Source organism: Argentina silus (genome assembly GCF_951799395.1).
Source record: "Argentina silus genome assembly, chromosome: 2".
In the NCBI taxonomy this organism is placed as follows: Eukaryota; Metazoa; Chordata; class Actinopteri; order Argentiniformes; family Argentinidae; genus Argentina; species Argentina silus.
This window is the reverse complement of record NC_139656.1, coordinates 23,696,685-23,714,207: the sequence shown is the minus strand read 5'-3', so window position 1 is coordinate 23,714,207 and position 17,523 is coordinate 23,696,685. Positions and strand designations below refer to the sequence as shown.

Sequence of the window (17,523 nt, the reverse complement as noted above, 5' to 3'; positions counted from 1 at the left end):
ACCTCTGAAAATGTGCATGTCCTAAGTTGCTGAAAGTGTATTCTCACTAACTCGGTCCAGTAGTATTTTCTGGGATCCGAGGTGACTGAAAGTGATGTTGTTTTCTATGTGTTGTGGTCGAGGCTGGATGTATCATCCAATAGAGCCGTGTTCTGGGCGTAACACACGGGACTCCTATCCTGCTGGAGGACCTAACAGAGGAACATGGGATCCTGTGAACAGTCGCCCCTGGGGTCCCCCACACAGGTAACCCCCCCCCCCCCCCCCCACAGGCCTCTGCACCTTCTATCTGTACTGAGCCAATGACAACCCTACTTCCTATATTGTGATCTGTACTGAGCCAATCATAACCGTGCTTTTTCTTTTTAAATGTAGGTACCATGGAGGAATCAATCAATCCCAGCACCCGCCCCCAAGCCACATGACGGGACAGAAACGTTCAAACAAGGTTTATGACAACAGGTGAGTGAAACATTGCAATCTGCTTTGCTGCACTAATTCTCACAGCAGTCTTGAATGGAACCCAGTGATATTATGTATGTCATGTAAACTTTGAAATGTTCACTCACAGCCACTTTACTATATGCTGTCTCCATGCTCTCTCTGGAGCGTAGGGGGGACAGACCACTCTTTCATGCCCAGGAAAAGGACCCTCAGAGGGGGCAGAGACCGCCGCAACCCTGGGACCACAAGGACCAGGCTTATGAGACCCAGAGGTGGCACCATGACTCCCCACGATCATTTCAGAACCATGCCCGCGCCCACAGTGGATACCAAGCACGGCCAGGAGAGCCCTTCACAAACTGGGACACCTATGCCAACCAGCCTCCTAGGGTGAGAGAGGAATAGGGATTTGACTCAGTATGTACTATAGCTTAATGTCATTGTGGGGAAGGCTATTATCCCTATTATATAAGGACCAGGCCTCTCTTGAAAAATATTTGATCTCAATGAGACTAACCTAGATAAATAAAGGTTATATAAAAATGACGTATTGATGATAAATGTCTCTATCAGTATGGGGGTCCTCACCAGCACCATCGACTCAGAGATCTCCCCCCGCCAGAAGAGAGGTGGGTCCCCTCAGCCCGCTCCAGAGGCTTCCCTGGCAAGGTGATGGACCACGGGCCTGGACCTTGGAAACGGCCAGTCCCCCACCACCACCACCGAGACACACCACACCGCAGCCCGTCCACACAGCACCCCCCGCCCCCGAGGGAAGACTGCCCTGCCAAGAGGAGCAGGAACTCTGGTCCTGAGCAGGTCAGATATATATATACACACACACACACACACACACACACACACACACACACACACACACATTACTCTTGGGTGCTCAATATGGCATTCCCTCTTGTTACAGCCATCTCACCGTGGGTCAAAGCATTTACCTGGCCCAGGCCAGCCCCACTCTCCACCCCGCTACCCGCCTCCCAAACACAGCTTCTGGGACCCACCGTACAATAGAGCTGCTCCTTGGAGCCACTCTGACAGGAGGCCCTCACCAACGGAGCCACAGGTAAGTCACATACTGAGTCTATATCTGTATCAACAGAGTCTGTATATCGTCAATGGAGCATGACAACTCAATGACTTGATCTGAATTTGTGCTTTGGTTTGATGTTTTTGCTTAGATCTAAGCTTTAGTAAAGTCTCTTCAAACTACACACTGCAATGTTTCCAGTCATTTCAAATTATGAAATGTTGAAGAATATGACTTCATTCTCATAACCAAAACACGTCAAACTGATTACTACCATTGTTTATGTTTTTGTTGTCATAGCAGACTGTTACCAAATGATACATGGCTTAAACACATGAACGCTGCTCTCATAGGATTCACTTGCTCCATTGTTTACATTCTTGTTGGTGGCCCACTCTGTGATGGTACATGTTTGCTCAAATTGTGGTGTGTGACTTTATGATGAATCATCCTGCCCCTCTTGTTATTTCAGGACTCCCCCAAGCTGGGAATGGGAGGGCCCTCCTATAGAACACATCCCTCTACCCATTCTCCAGTTCCCCATGCCCCCCTCAATGGCCCAGGACAGGGGTTCCATACCACTAAGCCTGCAGGTCAAGGCCCCCATTCTCCCTCCCACCCCCGCCACCCTCCTCCAGCCCAGAGCTGCCGCAGCAGACCGCCTCACCATGGATCCAGAGGGGAGGGGGATGTCCAGCCCCCCTCCTCACCAGCAGACCACACCGGCGTGCCTTACAGCCACCACCACCACCAGCGGCAGACAGGCGGCCCCCCATCAGAACCTCAGCACGGCCCCCCACCCCCGCGCTCCCACCGACACCCACAGGAGGTCAGGGAGACACAAGGCCGCCACAGCAAGCACATCACGGTGAGGACAGGGGCTTTCAAGGGCATTAGTACGGAGAAGCAATTGCATTTACATTACTCTATCATAGGTGCTTAGCACTGATATAGTATATTACATTGAGTAGGATTAGGGGTTTGTCTGTGTGTAATAGAGAGATTGAGAGCTTCATAATTGTGTTACCTTCTCTCCTCAGGAACATGAGTGCTACAGTGCATGGGCTGACTCTCAGCAGAATCACATGAGAGACCAGCCCTCTGGTATGGAGCCCCCCCACCGCCCCCCCCTCCACAGCCACCACAGAGATGGAGGCTCCACTGCCATGCCTCCTTCCAGCCCCTCCACCCCCAGTAAGTCCAGCAGTAAAAAAGACCCATCACCACCTACTCATCAGAGGAGTCCTGATACTGCCGCTGCCACACCCCACCCACGAGAACAGTGGACATCCCATCTCAATCCTCCCCCCACAGCTGCCTCTCTGCCCACAGGGCCTGGCACATGCTCTAAGAGGTCAGAGGTCAATGCCAGCAGGGTCTCACAGGCCCAAAGCCCACCCAACCAGCCGGAGCTGAAGCCTCAAGGAGCCAAACAGGCAGAGAAACAGAAACGCAAGGAGAAAGAAAGGAGAACGGAAAAGGGGGAAGATGGGAAGAGGGTGGAAAGGAGGAGGATGGAGAAAAAATTGAAGAAGAGGAGAAAGGAAAAAGATGAGAAAATAAGGGGTGATGGGTTGAAGAAAATTGCCCATAATAAAGGGGAAGCGGAGAAAGTGGAGAGAAAAAAGAAGAGAGAGGGAGAGAAGAGGGCAGGGAAAAAGGAGGAGACCCCTAGGAATAAAATAAAGCTGGAGAAAGCAGAGCGGAGTTCTTTCACTTCCCCACGGAAGTCATTAGTCCCTTCCTCAGTCCAAGGTGAACGCATGGTGGCACAGCATAGGGCTCAGTCTGCCTCTTTAGTCCTAGGGAAGCCAGTCCAGCCGTCAAAGACACCAACCGCCCCAGGCAAACACAGACACAGGCAGAGGGCTGAGCGAGCAGATGGAACATCACGTGACCGCAGCTCTCTAAATACGTCTGAGACTATCTCTCCCTCTGGGCCGCCAACCACCCGCCCCAGCCGTCCCCCACAACATACATCCAAACACAGAGTGTCAGAGGTGGGGGGCACCCATAAAAAGTCCCTCAAACACCCTATCAAGCGCTCACCATTGCCAGTCTGTCCTCCATCCACCACCACCACCACCACTAGCACCAGCAAGACCAGTAAACAGCCCCCCAGAGCTCCAGCCCGCCATGACTGCAGCACAGGAAAAACCTCCTCCCCCTCACCCCAAACCCCAGCTCCCATTGTGGCTGGCTCCAACGGCTCAGACGAGCCCGTCAAGGGCGAGGCAGGGAGGCAGCGCCCAGAAGGCCGGGTCCTTCGTGCCCCAGAGCTGCAGCCTGCAGCGGGGGTGGGCAGTATGGAGGAGGAGCTGGGAGACAACGCCCCCGCCAGCCCCCCTGTGCTTAGCTGGCAGGGCTCCCCGGCGTCAGCGCTGAGTGAGGAGGAGGAGGAGGAGGAGGAGGAGGAAGAAGAGAAGGGTGTGTTGAGGAGACCCGTCCTGCAGCCCAGCCCCACCCATGACCCAGTCCCACCTCCTCCACCTCCTCCTCCTCCTCCTCCTCCTCCTCTTCCTTCTCCTACTGGGGATTCAGAGGAGGTCCGTGGTAGAGCAGAGGGGATCAGTGAGGGAGGGGACGCTGACTATCGTCACAGTGACCTCGCCAAGCTCTATGGCCTGCCCGACACACCCATTGGGGTGGGTGAGGAAGAGGAAGAAGAGGAGGAGGTGGTAGAGGAGGACAGTAGCACAGACGCCACCAGCTCCCTGCCACCACGCCGGCCGCACCTCCACCAGACGGGTGTGGCTGACGTCTTTAAATCATTGGCCTCATTCCTGGGGGGGCAGAGGTATACGTATCGGGGCGGTCCATTTGGCCGTCCCCCTCCCAGTGCCCTTGGTGGGGTGAAGTACTCCTCCTCGCTTGCCCTGGGCCCAGAGATCCACTGTCAAGACCAGAGTCCCTCCCCCACCTCTGACTCCGCCACTCCCCCCAGACTCACTAACCAATCACCCACTCGCACTACCTTAGACCTGCCGTCCTCCAAACCCTGCCCTCCCTCCGACCCCAGCCAACCACAGCCCAGCGGGGGCGAGGGGGAGGGGGAGGAGGAGGAGGGGGAGGGTCTGAAGCAGAACCAGGAGGACGGTCAGAGCGAGAGAAAGAAGGATAGGACCAGAGGTGTTGATATTGTCCCTGGAAAGACCGAGTCCTCTCTGGTGGACGAGTCTCTGAGCGCTGAGCTGAGACTGACCACCACACACTCCACCTCCCTGTCTGACCTGCTCCCAGCCACCGCCAAGCAGGACCGGGCACATAGGGATGCTGAGAAACGCAAGCAGACGGAGGACAGAAAGAGGGAACAAGTGATTGTGGAGGGAAGAGGGGAGGGGGAAGGGAAGAGCAAGAGAAGGAGACTGGACGGCGGCGTCAGCGGTGGTACCCATCAGAGGAGTGGGGGAAGCGAAAGGAAAAAGACAGAAGACAAAATCGAACGAAAAGCATCTTCATCTGTTTCATCTCTGCTGTCACCGTCTTCCAGTGGCTCAGTCAAGCAGCTCCGTGTGAGCAGGAAAAGCCAGCTGGCTCAGGGTGGTGTGCAGAGTAAAGACATCCAGGGACCAAAAGAAGAAGCAGGGAAAACAGAGCAGGGGGGAGTGCAAGTAGCAGAGAAAAAGGAGGAGGAGGGGGAGAGGGAGGGGGGCGGCGAGGCAGAAACGTCCAGGACGTTCACACCGGCTAGCAACGCAGACACCACAACCGCAACCACAACCACAACCACAACCACCTCTCCCGGCTCCACCCTGCTTGCCCCCGCCCTGCCGAGGAGGACCCCATGTCCGCTGGCTGCAGCGGACTTCCTCAAGCTCAAGGCCCTGTCTCTGGGACCCCCCAGGGAGCTGAAGATCCATCTGATCAAGGTGGAGAGTGGAGACAGAGAGACCTTCATCGCCTCTGAGGTAGAGGAACGCAGGATCCCGCTGGGGGAGGTCAGCATCAAACACACAGCCAGCGAGGTGATCAGGGCCTGCAAGTGAGTAGTCGACATACTGGAACTGTGACACTGTCACTTTACGATCTGGGAACGTTTCAATGAAGGGAGAAAGGTTGTGGACAGACTTTTTTTATATAACAAATATGTAATTGTCTTATCCCTCTCTCTCTCTCTCTCTCTGTCTCTCCTCCTCCTGTCTTTTCCAGGGGGGCGAGGGTAAAGGGGAAGTTCCGGGAGTCCTACCTGCTCTCTGCCTTGTCTGTCAAACCCAACCTCACCACCGAGACGCCCATCCCACGAGAGAAGCTCAACCCCCCCACACCAAGCATCTATGTGAGTCCACACACACACACACACACACACACACACACACACACACACACACACACACACACACACACACACACACACACACACACACACACACACAGTCATGTTCCGTTACTGACCTGATGTAAACAGTTTTCCGTGTTGTGTTCAATGAGTTGCAATGCCTGAATAATGTGTTCCTACCTGTGTTGTGTGTCCTGTCTCCAGTTGGAGAGTAAGAGAGATGCCTTCTCCCCGGTGCTGCTGCAATTCTGCACCGACCCCAAGAACGCCGTCACTGTCATCAGGGGCCTGGCCGGCTCCCTCCGTCTCAGTGAGTTTACACATGGAGAGACACCCCCCCATAAACACTCCCCAGCAGACACATACAGCAGACACAAACACTCTCCAGCTGACACACACACAGATAAACACTCTCCAGCAGACACATACAGCAGACACAAACACTCTCCAGCAGACACATACAGCAGACACAAACACTCCCCAGCAGACACGTATAGATATGGAGCAGGGAAGGCTGGTGGATGTAGAAATCGGAGGACGGGCTCATTGTAATGCAGAATGGTAGGAATGAGGAATGGTATCAGACACGTGTTTGATGTTTGATGCCGTTACTTATTCCATTCCATGCATTACAATGAGCTCCGATTTCTACCTCCACCAGCCTCCCCTCTTCCATATTCGCTTCTTTCTGGGGAGGATCGTTAATGAAACAGCTACTGTACATACTGTATATTCTCTCCCTCACTCACTTTCCACCCCCACCTCTCTCTCTCTCTCTCTCTCTCTCTCTCTCTCAGATCTGGGTCTCTTCTCCACCAAGTCCCTGGTGGAGGCCAACTCGGAGCATGCTGTGGAGGTGAGGACCCAGGTGCAGCAGCCTGCTGATGAGAACTGGGACCCCTCGGGTTCGGCCCAGACTTGGCCCTGCGAGAGTAGTCGCTCACACACAACCATCGCCAAGTACGCCCAGTACCAGGCCTCCAGCTTCCAGGAGAGCCTGCAGGTATGTGTCTGGTACCGTACCGTACACACCACATTTACCTCATCTACACACACACACACACACACACACACACACACACACACACACACACATACACACACACCAGGAAAGGCTAGTAGAGAAATCAGAGGATGGGGCCATTACAATGAGCCCGTCCTCCGATTTCTACCTCCACCAGCCTCCATGCTCCCTAACATGTTTGACCCAAAGGACCTTTCTTTAACCCTCTAATACCCCTTCAGCTAGGTTCATGTGTGTTTATGTTGTGTGCACAGGAGGAGAAGGACAGTGAGGATGAGGAGGAGGAAGAACAGGCTAAGTCCTCTGAGCCACCAGCCAATCCTGCCCCTGCCACTGCCCCTGGCCCTGGCCCTGGCCCTGGCCCTGCCACCACCACACCCAGGTCAGCTCAACTCTGTCTGCTGTCTTCATTGACCTAAATACTACATGATTTAATCAAAATAAAAGTCAGATATGAATGGCTTTCATTGACAATCTTTTTAGCAATGGTATTTATTAAAACATTGTCCAGGTTATTAGGGGAGTGTTTAATAAAGGATTACCATGTTAACAAAGATATTTACACAAGGCAACTCCCCCTTTTTCCTGCAGCCCAGACCAGAAATCAGTCGGAAAGATCATCAAATTTGGCACCAACATCGACCTCTCTGATCCCAAGAAGTAAGATGTGGTTGATTATATACTGTATGAGTCTGGTCCTCCCAGACAGAGCTGAGTAAACTAAACGGTTGACGTGTAATTATGTGGTGTGTGTGTGTGTGTGTGTGTGTGTGTGTGTGTGTGTGTGTGTGTGTGTGTGTGTGTGTGCGTGTGCGTGTGCGTGTGTGTTTGTGTCTTAGGTGGAAGTCCCAGCTCCAGGAGCTGTTGAAGCTGCCAGCCTTTATGCGTGTGTCTTCCAGTGGGAACATGTTGAGTCACGTAGGCCACACCATCCTGGGCATGAACACTGTCCAGCTCTACATGAAGGTCCCCGGCAGCCGCACCCCAGGTCAGTGTGTGTGTGTGTGTGTGTGTGTGTGTGTGTGTGTGTGTGTGTGTGTGTGTGTGTGTGTGTGTGTGTGTGTGTGTGTGTGTGTGTATGTGTGTGTGTGTGTGTGTGTGTGTTTGTGCGTGTACAGTATGTGTGCATGCATGCGTGTGTATTGTTAATGTGCATGCATCTGAGCCTTGAATGCCTCTGTGTGCATCTTTTTCTAGGCCACCAGGAGAACAATAACTTCTGCTCTGTGAACATCAACATCGGCCCAGGGGACTGTGAGTGGTTTGCTGTCCATGAACACTACTGGGAGGCCATTAACAACTACTGTGAGAAGTGAGTGATGAGACTGTGTATGTGTTCTATATGTTAGTCAGTGGAGGTAGAAACACCAGCTTCCACTGATGTTAATTTCATGAACACTACAGCATTACCCGCTAGGGATTTCAAGGAGAATACCTCTGCATATTCATAACCCATTTCCCCATGTCTTCTCATTTTCCTGCCTCTGTCTCTCCTCATTCAGGCATGGTGTAGACTACCTAACAGGCTCGTGGTGGCCAGTCCTGGAGGACCTCTACCGCTCCAACATCCCTGTTTACCGTTTCATCCAGCGGCCAGGAGACCTGGTGTGGATCAACGCAGGGACTGTCCACTGGGTCCAAGCTGTGGGCTGGTGCAACAACATCGCCTGGAATGTGGGACCGCTCAACTGTGAGTTACCACTTATCACCAACAGGGGGAGCCGTAGGGAGGAAAACCTGTCAAGAGTGTAGTGGTCATATAGGCAATGCCACCCTTTACCTTTTTAAAATGACAATCAAAATCCATGTCCTAATCTGCTGTGTCTTTTCATGTGTACTATTGATTTCCAAATAAAGGATTTGAATGATCAGGATCTTTTAATAGGATCTGAACACTGCTTTGATAGGGTCTAAACACGACTAGTTTGACCATAAGCGTTCTCTCACGTTGGCTCTCTGCTCCTGCAGCGTACCAGTATCAGCTGGCCCTAGAGCGCTTGGAGTGGAACGAGGTTAAGAAGGTCAAGTCCATTGTTCCCATGATCCATGTCTCCTGGAATGTGGCCCGCACCATCAAGATCACAGATGAAGACACCTACAAGATGCTCAAGTGAGCAAGGAGTGTGTGTGTGTGTGTGTGTGTGTGTGTGTGTGTGTGTGTGTGTGTGTGTGTGTGTGTGTGTGTGTGTGTGTGTGTGTCGGTGTCGGTGTGTGTGTCGGTGTCGGTGTGTGTGTGTGTGTGTGTGTGTCATGTCGGTGTGTGTGTGTGTGTGTGTGTGTGTGTGTGTGTGTGTGTGTGTGTGTGTGTGTGTGTAGTGGTATGTGTTAATGTGTGCCTGGGATAGATGTGTCTCATTACACATTGGCATTGCTGAGTTCAGTATGAATAACCACTAGCCACACCTTACACCCCCCCCCCCCTCTATCTCTCTGTCTCTCTCTCTCTCTATCTCTCTCTCAGACATTGTCTCCTACAGTCCATTAAGCACATCCAGATTCTGAGAGACCAGCTGGTCGCTGCAGGCAAGAAGATCTCTTACCAGAGCCGTGTGAAGGATGAGCCAGCCTATTACTGCAACGAGTGTGATGTAAGTCATAGGCTTCAAGGCTGTCTATGGCTTTTTAGACTGACCTGTGAAATACACTCACTGGGCACTTTATTAGGAACACCTGTACACCTTCTCATGGTGGAGGTGGTGTAATGGTGTGGGGAATGTTTTCGTGGCACACTTTGGGCCTGTTAATACCAATCAATCATCGCTTGAATGCCACAGCCTATTTGAGTATTGTTGCTGACCATGTGCATCCCTTCTTGGCCACAATTTACCCATCTTCTAATGGCTACTTCCAGCATAATGTCACAAAGCAAAAGCCGTCTCAAACCTCTTTCATGAACATGACAATGAGTTCAGTGTTCTTCAGTGGCCTTTCCAGTCACCGGATCTGAATCCAACAGAACACCTTTGGGATGTGGTAGAACGGGAGATTCACAGTTTGAAAGCGCACCTGAAAAATTTGCAGGAATTGCGTGATGCAATCATGTAATCATGGACCAGAATCTCAAAGGAATGTTTCCAACATCTTGTGAAATCAATGTCAGGAAGAATTGAGGCTGTTTTGAGAGCAAAGGGAGGCCCTACCCAGTATTAGTATAGTGTTCCTAATAAAGTTCTCTGTGAGTGTATACTGTATGTCTGACGCAGACACGAAGCATCATATGAACAGAATTCAGGTGTGTAGCTACATTGCTCCTGCTCTGTGGTGACTGTTTGTTTGTGTTGTGTGTCTGTGTGTGTGTGTGTGTGTGTGTGTGTGTGTGTGTGTGTGTGTGTGTGTGTGTGTGTGCAGTTGGAGGTGTTTGACCTGCTGTTTGTGACCAGTGAGAGTGGCAGCAGGAAGACGTACGTGGTGCACTGTGAGGACTGTGCCCGTCTCAGGAGCCCCTTGCTGGCAGGAACGGTGATACTGGAGCAGTACCGCATGGAGGAGCTGATGAGAACCTATGACAGCCTCAGCTTGGTCAGTGACACACACACACACACACACACACACACACACAGACAAAGACACACATGTACAGTTTCTGTATGAGATGTGAGAGGTGTCATGTCCACCTTAATGACCCCCCCCCCTCGCCCTCCCTCTCTCTCTCTCTCTCTCCCCCCCCTCGCCCTCCCTCTCTCTCTCTCTCTCTCTCTCTCTCTCTCTCTCTCCCTCTCTCTCTCTCTCTCTCTCTCTCTCTCTCTCTCTCTCTCTCTCTCTCTCTCTCTCTCTCTCTCTCTCTCCCCCCTCGCCCTCCCTCTCTCTCTCTCTCTCTCTCTCTCTCTCTCCCTCTCTCTCAGGCTCCAGCCCCCTGTTCCAAGTGAGGACTCCTCTCTGTTGTCTAACAGCCATAACCAAAACGTCGACTCAATGGCAGCACAAATGTTGTCTTCAAGGAAAACTACTACTGCTTACACTTGCTGAACAGCCAATCATGTTTACTCAATATTGTTTACATCACAGTACGATATCGGCATCAGCCAATTAAAATTCCAGCTCACTGTCGTCTTCCCCATCTACCAGCTGCTGATTGGACTTGTGTCTTGCGATAGAATGACTAGACTGGTACTACTCGTTAAAAACATGTCAGACATCTACAGAAAATGTGAACATTGTTAGCACTGGAAATCAGGTCTTATTTACAACGGACACTGCTGTGATTCAAGCGTCAAGTAGCCGGTTACGTGCATTAATTCAGGTACTTTTATGCAAAAACCTAATAGAACTTTTTTAAACCAATCTAGTTATTCTATGTCCATGAATTTGCCGTGTTGCTGCGGTAACAGCGGGGGAATCGTTTCACTAGCAAAGTAGCAGATAGTCTCAACGATATTGTATTGGATTTTGGTTTGGTTTTGTATTTGGGTAAAAAAAACTCTGACATTTGTAATTCCTGTCTGTATACTCTTTGGGGTGCTATTTCAATCTTATTTATTCTGACTTAGATATTTCAAAAGTTTTACCAGCCTAGAAGTGCACCACATTGGCCTTGTGAACTGTATTTAGACGAAAGGTAATTAGAAAATCAAACATACACACATTTTCTAAAGCATTAGGAATACTAATTTAATACTAATTTAAGAAATTGTTTCAATTTCTCTGAAATACGGGTTTACTAGAGGACTAATCTGGTTTCATTCTTAGTTGGAAATCTTGTGTGTTTATTGTGAATTTTGTTTTTGCATAATCTAAATCATTTTTGGTAGAGAGAGATGTGATTGCTACAATACGCCCTAAATAAAATCCCTTTCACGTTTTTTTGTTATTGCAATGGGATTGTTTTCCCAGATTTTATACCTCTTTTTGTTGTTATCTCCTTCTTTTCTGGATTTCAGAGAAAATGAAGAATTGTAAATTGTGACTTTATTTATACTGTATATGTTTGTTTTCTTAAATGTATTTATTGCATATTGATGGTACTCTTGTTAAGGGGCCACCAGATATTTTTAAAGTTTCCTATTATCATAATGTGTGGAGAGGGGATGGGCAATCAGGGGGAGGGTTTGATTTTCATGGTGCTGGACCCCCCTCTTGCCTCACCAGCCCCTCATTAACTTACTGTGTATAAATGATTTATGAATATAAGTAAATGAATATAACTTAAACCGACAGGTTGGTGCTTAGAACCGAGTACACTTACCAGTAAATGAATAGAATGATGTCTTTGTACTGTATCTAACAGATAAACACAATACCTTTTTCAACTTTTTTGCATTGTGTGAAATTCATAAAATTGTGAGGCATTTGTGATTTTATGATGAACATTAGCAGTAGTTGTAGTTCTAGCCACTTTTGAGAAGAGACTTTTAGGGGTGTCTAGTTGGGTCAAGGTTTGCTTCCTTTTGTGTCCTCTCCCCGTTATTATTTAAAGGATGTATTATTGTTCTCTTCCCTCTGACTTTTTATTTATGCTGCACTGTTTCAAAAAAGAAAGAACTCACATCGAAGAGAACCTGAGCCTGACTTGTCTTAAACACTCTGTGATTTTTCTGTGACATTGTGAGTATTATTGATTAAGAAATAAAATGTTTTGATAAATCCTTTGAGAAATCTATGTCATGTCATTTTTTTCTCAGTTTTCCTTCTCTTCTGTCTGCCAGGCTAAAGACATTTGGGTGATGTTGGTGTCCTAGCTACTGGAAGAAAGTGGTCTTGATATTGTTACGTGAATACTGGATATTGTCTGAGAGTATTACGGTCAGATTTGTGCCTTAGCTGATAACATATCTTAGGGAAACACAGTCCAATGGTGGGTTATCTTCAACCCTTGGATCTGCCCACTCATCATTCTCTGCTCGCGTTAACGTCAAGCATCCATCATTTCTGTCATATCAATTCTCACTTCCTACACTTTGCTCTTTTTAGATAGAGCAACCAGAATGTCCTTAATTATACCCTAATGTGTTAGTGTTCAGATTAGTACATGATGATAGAGTGGCTTCCATGTGTCTAGATCGAACATTACAGCGGTTAGGATACAAATCACTGTAATGTTCTATCTAGACACATTCAAACCACTCTATCATCATGTACTGATATCTCTCTCTCTCTCTCTCTCTCTCTCTCTCTCTCTTTCTCTCTCTCTCTCTCTCTCTCAAAGCCTGCTGAATGTTGCTTATGTCTATTTTCTCCTGTTGAGAGGTTTGGGGGAATGGGAATACAACAACCGTTCTTTTAAGCGGATGCAGGGACACCTCATCCTAGATTTACGGACAGAGCAGCGGATATCCTGGTTCCAAGGACAGGAAGACTGGCCTTCCTCCTCAGCAAGCAAGCCCCTAGACCTCTCAACATACATAGCCACACACACACACACACACACACACACACACACACACACACACACACACACACACACACACACACACACACACACATACACACACACACACACACACACACACACACACACACACACACTCACTCACTCCTACACACACACACACACACACACACACACACACACTCACTCACTCCTACACACACACACACACACACACACACACACACACACACACACTCCAATGGTATCAGCCATGATTAATAGCAGCTACACGTTTTATCAGCGAAGTACCCATCTTCATTAGTCTTTCTGACCTCTCAGGATTTTGCTTTCTCTAGCATGTTCTCTTACTCCCTGTCACACTGTTTAATCACCGCCTCTCTTCTCCTGAGCCCCCTCCATCACTCAATCACCCCCCCCCCCCCCCCCGCCCACACACACACACCCCACCCGACCACTCTCTCTCCAGAGAGAACTCATATCTACTATCAGAAGAAATAAGCAAACAAACAAACATAACCAAGCTGGAATGAAAAAGCAAAAGACATTAAAATACTAATGTTCACCCTTTGAACTGAAACCCCCACTGGTCTCTTATCAGACCAGTGATCCTCTCTCCACTCCAGCCACATCACTCACCCCCCCCCCCCCACCCTCCCACATCCACATTTCCTCTTTGTTTCGTAAACCTGGTGTTCTGTTTTTCATCAAGAGGGCAAGTACCAGTCCCATTTTTTTTTTGACCCCTAAAACAACCCTAAAACAACAGTGTCTTGCATGACCCAGTCACTGCCCCTTCATACCTTCTACAGAGCTTATTAATTCCTGAGTTCTGTTTTTTGTCCGGCGTTCTGCATGCAAGCGCTATGGGAGCCCATATTATCTCTGGACAGCATGTTCACTCTGCTATCATCTAGATTTCTCTCATTTGAACCGAGGAATGTGATGGATACAGTGAGTATGGTGTAAGGAGCTTATGTGTTATGTAAGAAGCTAGGCCTACAATGTGATATCTGATACATATTATACATGTTATATCTATGAATACTTAACAATGGCCACATGTACAGAACACTTTTAGCAGTTCAATCCATTGCATTGGCAGTTCACTATATATTTACTAAATACCAAGAAAAAAATATCAAATGTCAAAAGTTCAGTAGATGTCCCTCAGCCCCATACAGCACATTGTCCATCACTTTTGTATCTCCTATTTATATCCTCTTTTGTTTGGGAAAACTGTATTATTATCCACACACTTTTCACCATAATGCAGTGTCTATTGACGTAAAGAAAGTAGTGGTAATTACTTGTGGGGTGGCTGCTGGAGTCAACACTCACCCCTGACTCCTCTAATCTATCCAAATAAACACTCGCCTCCCCTCTCCCTCCCCTCGCTCCCCACTGAGTCTGGGGGTTATCAGAGTAATCCCCCCTGTGTGCCCCCCGCCCTTCTCAAATACCATCATCAGCCTCTAACACACCCCAGCTGCCTCTCTGACCCACCAGTACCACATAGGAGAGAGTAGACACACACACACACACACACACACACACACTCTCACACTCAGATCTGACTGGAGTAAAAGAGAGGAAACAGCAAGGCAGGAAAGGAAGAGCGAGAGCCAGCAGGAAAGCAGAATTTGCCTTCACTGCGCAGAACTCACTTTTTCCCACACAGCAAAGAGGTGAGAGAGACTAGCTTCAACTCAAGGATCTGCGGACACAGAACATCAAGAAAACACCTGAAGACTATCTGCTGAAACTTTACCGGCAACACAAGGAAACATTTGAGAACAAGATCGGTCTAGATATTCACCATCATCATATAAAAAAACTCAAAGCATCACCGTTGACCTCAACGCTACATCAAGAAGACTAACGTCTAACGTCTATTTTATTGTCTCACACACATATTGACGATTGTGAGTGAGGTCGTATCCTCATCGTCAAACTGCTGAAGTGTTCAGAGGAGGACAGAGATCGGCAGCACTAGCACACAGTGAGTTAACACAGGTCATCATTACTGTGAGTGAGTTCAGATGAGAGTATCTTATCTTGATTCATGTGGAGACTATGTGGGAGAGTCCAACTCTTTGTATCAAAGTAGTTTTCTTCACCCATCATCTTCATTGAGAGGTGAAGCCTGCTAAGCTCCCGTTAATACTAACCAATACCAATAGTCGCGGTATCAGATTTTTGGGGCAGTGATTAGAGGTGAGGACATGTGACCATGACTATGATAGCTCAAGTCCCTTTCCCACCATCAATACAAACTGATCAAGGGGGTAAATGTGAAGTATTATAATTATTATGATTTATTATAATGACCAGGTAAAATCCAATGAAAAACAACCTGTTGACAGTTAAAATGTGGGGTTTAGAGGGTTTTTTTAGGGTGGTGTGTGGGTGTGTGTGTGTGTGTGTGGAGGGGGCGGGGGTGGCGGTTGGCTGTTCCTGGCGCATTGTTCTGAGTCTGTAGTCATCCAGGAGGATGGGGGTGGGGCCAAAGGGAGTCCATTTCCTCCTGCCTAGCTTTGCGTAGTTATCTGTGTTTACTTTCCGCACCTTTCACCAATGTACTTTAGGAAACCTACCCTCACATTAATGGAACAACATTCTTAGTCTTTTTCCCTCTAATCTAAAAAGACGGCATGCCAAACTCAGTGTATCAGGGATATTCATGTTCAGCCTTACAGTCTACAATACCAGTAAAAGGCAGGAGGGGAAGTGGCCAGGCCAGGCCGGTTATCTGATACAGCTAAAACACCACCACCAAATTCACGACAATGATGGTAACAATAACACTGTATGATACGTCATTAATAAATAGATTATAAATTAATGAATAAGTTATTGAAATCATTTTGTTTTCAGAGGCCGTAGGGAGGATGAGTTTGCCACGGAACGGAACCCTGGAGAAGAGTGTATCCCAGCAGCCCCACTCTGACGATATGTCACATCTGGACTCTCACCTCCAGAATGCCAGCTCCTTGAACTCTGTGGTGGCAGGGTCGCCTACAGCAGGGTCAGGGGTAGTGGTGCCGCCCCCGTACTCAGTTGGGGGCAGTGCAGCAGGGGGGGCAGAAGCCCCTCTGGAGCTGAGAGGCTCTCTGGACTGCTGGGCGTGCTCTGTACTGGTGTCAGCACAGAACCTGATCATCGCTTTGGTCAACGCCGGGCTAGCCAGCATCGTGTTCGGCGCCATCCTCACTCCTGCACTCGTCATGGTCGTGTTTGGCTTCCTGTGCCATTCCACGGTAAGACTGTCATTCAGGAAGGAAGTGTGTGTGTGTGTTTGTGTGTGTGTGTGTGAGAGAGTTGAGAAACACAGAGGAGGGGAGGATGTGTGTGTGTGCATGCATGCGTGTGTGTGTGTGTGTGTGTGTGTGTGTGTGTGTGTGTGTGTGTCAGTGTAGATAGACTATTGACCCCCTCCTCTCCTTCCTCTCCTCCTCCCTAGGTGCGGCCCCATGGGACGTCCTTGTATTGCACAGACCTGCTGGATGACGGGGGCTGCGTGGCTCTGTTGGTAGTGGGCTTCCTGCTGGTCACCCCTCTGCTGGTCCTGGCGCTGGCTGCCTACTGCCGCCTGGCCCGCCACCTCCAGCTGGGCCTGTGCTTCATCCCCTATAGCCGCGCCGTCTACAAGAACCTGCCAGCTTCACGCCACCGCAGTCTGGGGGGGGGCTGCTGTGGCCAACAGGGGGGCTCGGAGAGAGAGGGCAAAGGCAGTGTGTGGGTGTGAGGAGGGAAGAGGGAGGGTTTGTAGAGAGGGGGGGGGGTTGGAATGTGAACAGGGTGTATGAGAAAGTGGGGTAGGGAAAGTTGAGGTCTGGAGATGGCTAAGGACACCTATGTGTATCTATGTTTGTGATCTTGGTTAGGGGTGGTCTGGAGTTGGGACTGGAAAGATACAATACACTGGTTCTTCGATAGAAAGAGAGGAAACGTGTTGCTTTAAAACATAGCTTTGCTACATGAAGTACTATCAAACATCACTGTAACATACACTGTAATTCATTGTCACGTTATTTTGTTTGTTTTTATATTCAATCCTGCTGTACTTTTGATACTATGTTTTGAATAAAATTGTTCCCATTGAACTACAGAAGGAGCTTTGTGTTCAAGAAAATACTACTCTACCATTGTAGAGTAGACACCATTGGAGACATGATATTCCTATTATGTATGCAACATCTCCCTCTTGTGGAATTCCAGCTGCACAGTGCCATTACGTCACTCAAAAAACCTGTGGGTTACCAAGGATACTATCCCCATGATGTCATTTGGCAGCTGTCCAATGTTCAAACAATCTTAATCCAAGTTAATGCAGTGTTAATCTATGTATATCCTACAATGTCACAGGCCTACAGAATCAATAAAAAAACTTGTATTGCATAACTTAGTCA

At 48.9% G+C, this 17,523-nt stretch overlaps 2 protein-coding genes across 3 annotated transcripts in view; both read left to right on the top strand.

Annotated features, from left to right (window-relative positions):
- kdm6bb (lysine (K)-specific demethylase 6B, b) overlaps positions 1-11,504 on the top strand; it is a 20,834-nt gene extending 9,330 nt beyond the window's left edge. Inside the window, exons 4-22 of the mRNA XM_083665240.1 lie at positions 123-246; positions 376-462; positions 615-834; positions 1,018-1,263; positions 1,367-1,522; positions 1,959-2,354; positions 2,527-5,468; positions 5,636-5,762; positions 5,967-6,072; positions 6,560-6,765; positions 7,041-7,168; positions 7,378-7,446; positions 7,626-7,774; positions 7,984-8,098; positions 8,289-8,476; positions 8,755-8,896; positions 9,248-9,374; positions 10,135-10,305; positions 10,629-11,504. Coding sequence (XP_083521366.1) covers positions 128-246; positions 376-462; positions 615-834; positions 1,018-1,263; positions 1,367-1,522; positions 1,959-2,354; positions 2,527-5,468; positions 5,636-5,762; positions 5,967-6,072; positions 6,560-6,765; positions 7,041-7,168; positions 7,378-7,446; positions 7,626-7,774; positions 7,984-8,098; positions 8,289-8,476; positions 8,755-8,896; positions 9,248-9,374; positions 10,135-10,305; positions 10,629-10,652 — 5,718 coding nt within the window. The 5' untranslated portion in view covers positions 123-127 and the 3' untranslated portion in view covers positions 10,653-11,504. The remainder of the gene's footprint in view (positions 1-122; positions 247-375; positions 463-614; positions 835-1,017; positions 1,264-1,366; positions 1,523-1,958; positions 2,355-2,526; positions 5,469-5,635; positions 5,763-5,966; positions 6,073-6,559; positions 6,766-7,040; positions 7,169-7,377; positions 7,447-7,625; positions 7,775-7,983; positions 8,099-8,288; positions 8,477-8,754; positions 8,897-9,247; positions 9,375-10,134; positions 10,306-10,628) is intronic.
- A 3,174-nt stretch (positions 11,505-14,678) lies between these two features.
- On the top strand, positions 14,679-17,229 carry tmem88a (transmembrane protein 88 a). 2 transcript variants are annotated; one of them, XM_083690995.1, is made up of 3 exons: positions 14,679-15,113; positions 15,989-16,371; positions 16,575-17,229. In XM_083690995.1, exons 2-3 carry the CDS (start codon positions 16,003-16,005, stop codon positions 16,857-16,859), a joined length of 654 nt encoding a protein of 217 aa, XP_083547121.1. In that variant the 5' UTR covers positions 14,679-15,113; positions 15,989-16,002; the 3' UTR covers positions 16,860-17,229. The 2 variants fall into 2 exon arrangements, with proteins under 2 accessions (XP_083547121.1, XP_083547122.1); XM_083690996.1 differs by having other exon boundaries at positions 15,102-15,139; positions 15,998-16,371.
- Positions 17,230-17,523: the final 294 nt, after the last annotated feature.

What these genes read in the sequence shown, in the direction of transcription:
- tmem88a (XM_083690995.1), top strand. Translation starts at nt 16,003, where the DNA reads ATGAGTTTGCCACGGAACGGAACCCTGGAGAAGAGTGTATCCCAGCAG. An exon ending in GCTTCCTGTGCCATTCCACG is followed by an intron (nt 16,372 to 16,574) that starts GTAAGACTGTCA and finishes CCTCCTCCCTAG; the next exon opens with GTGCGGCCCCATGGGACGTC.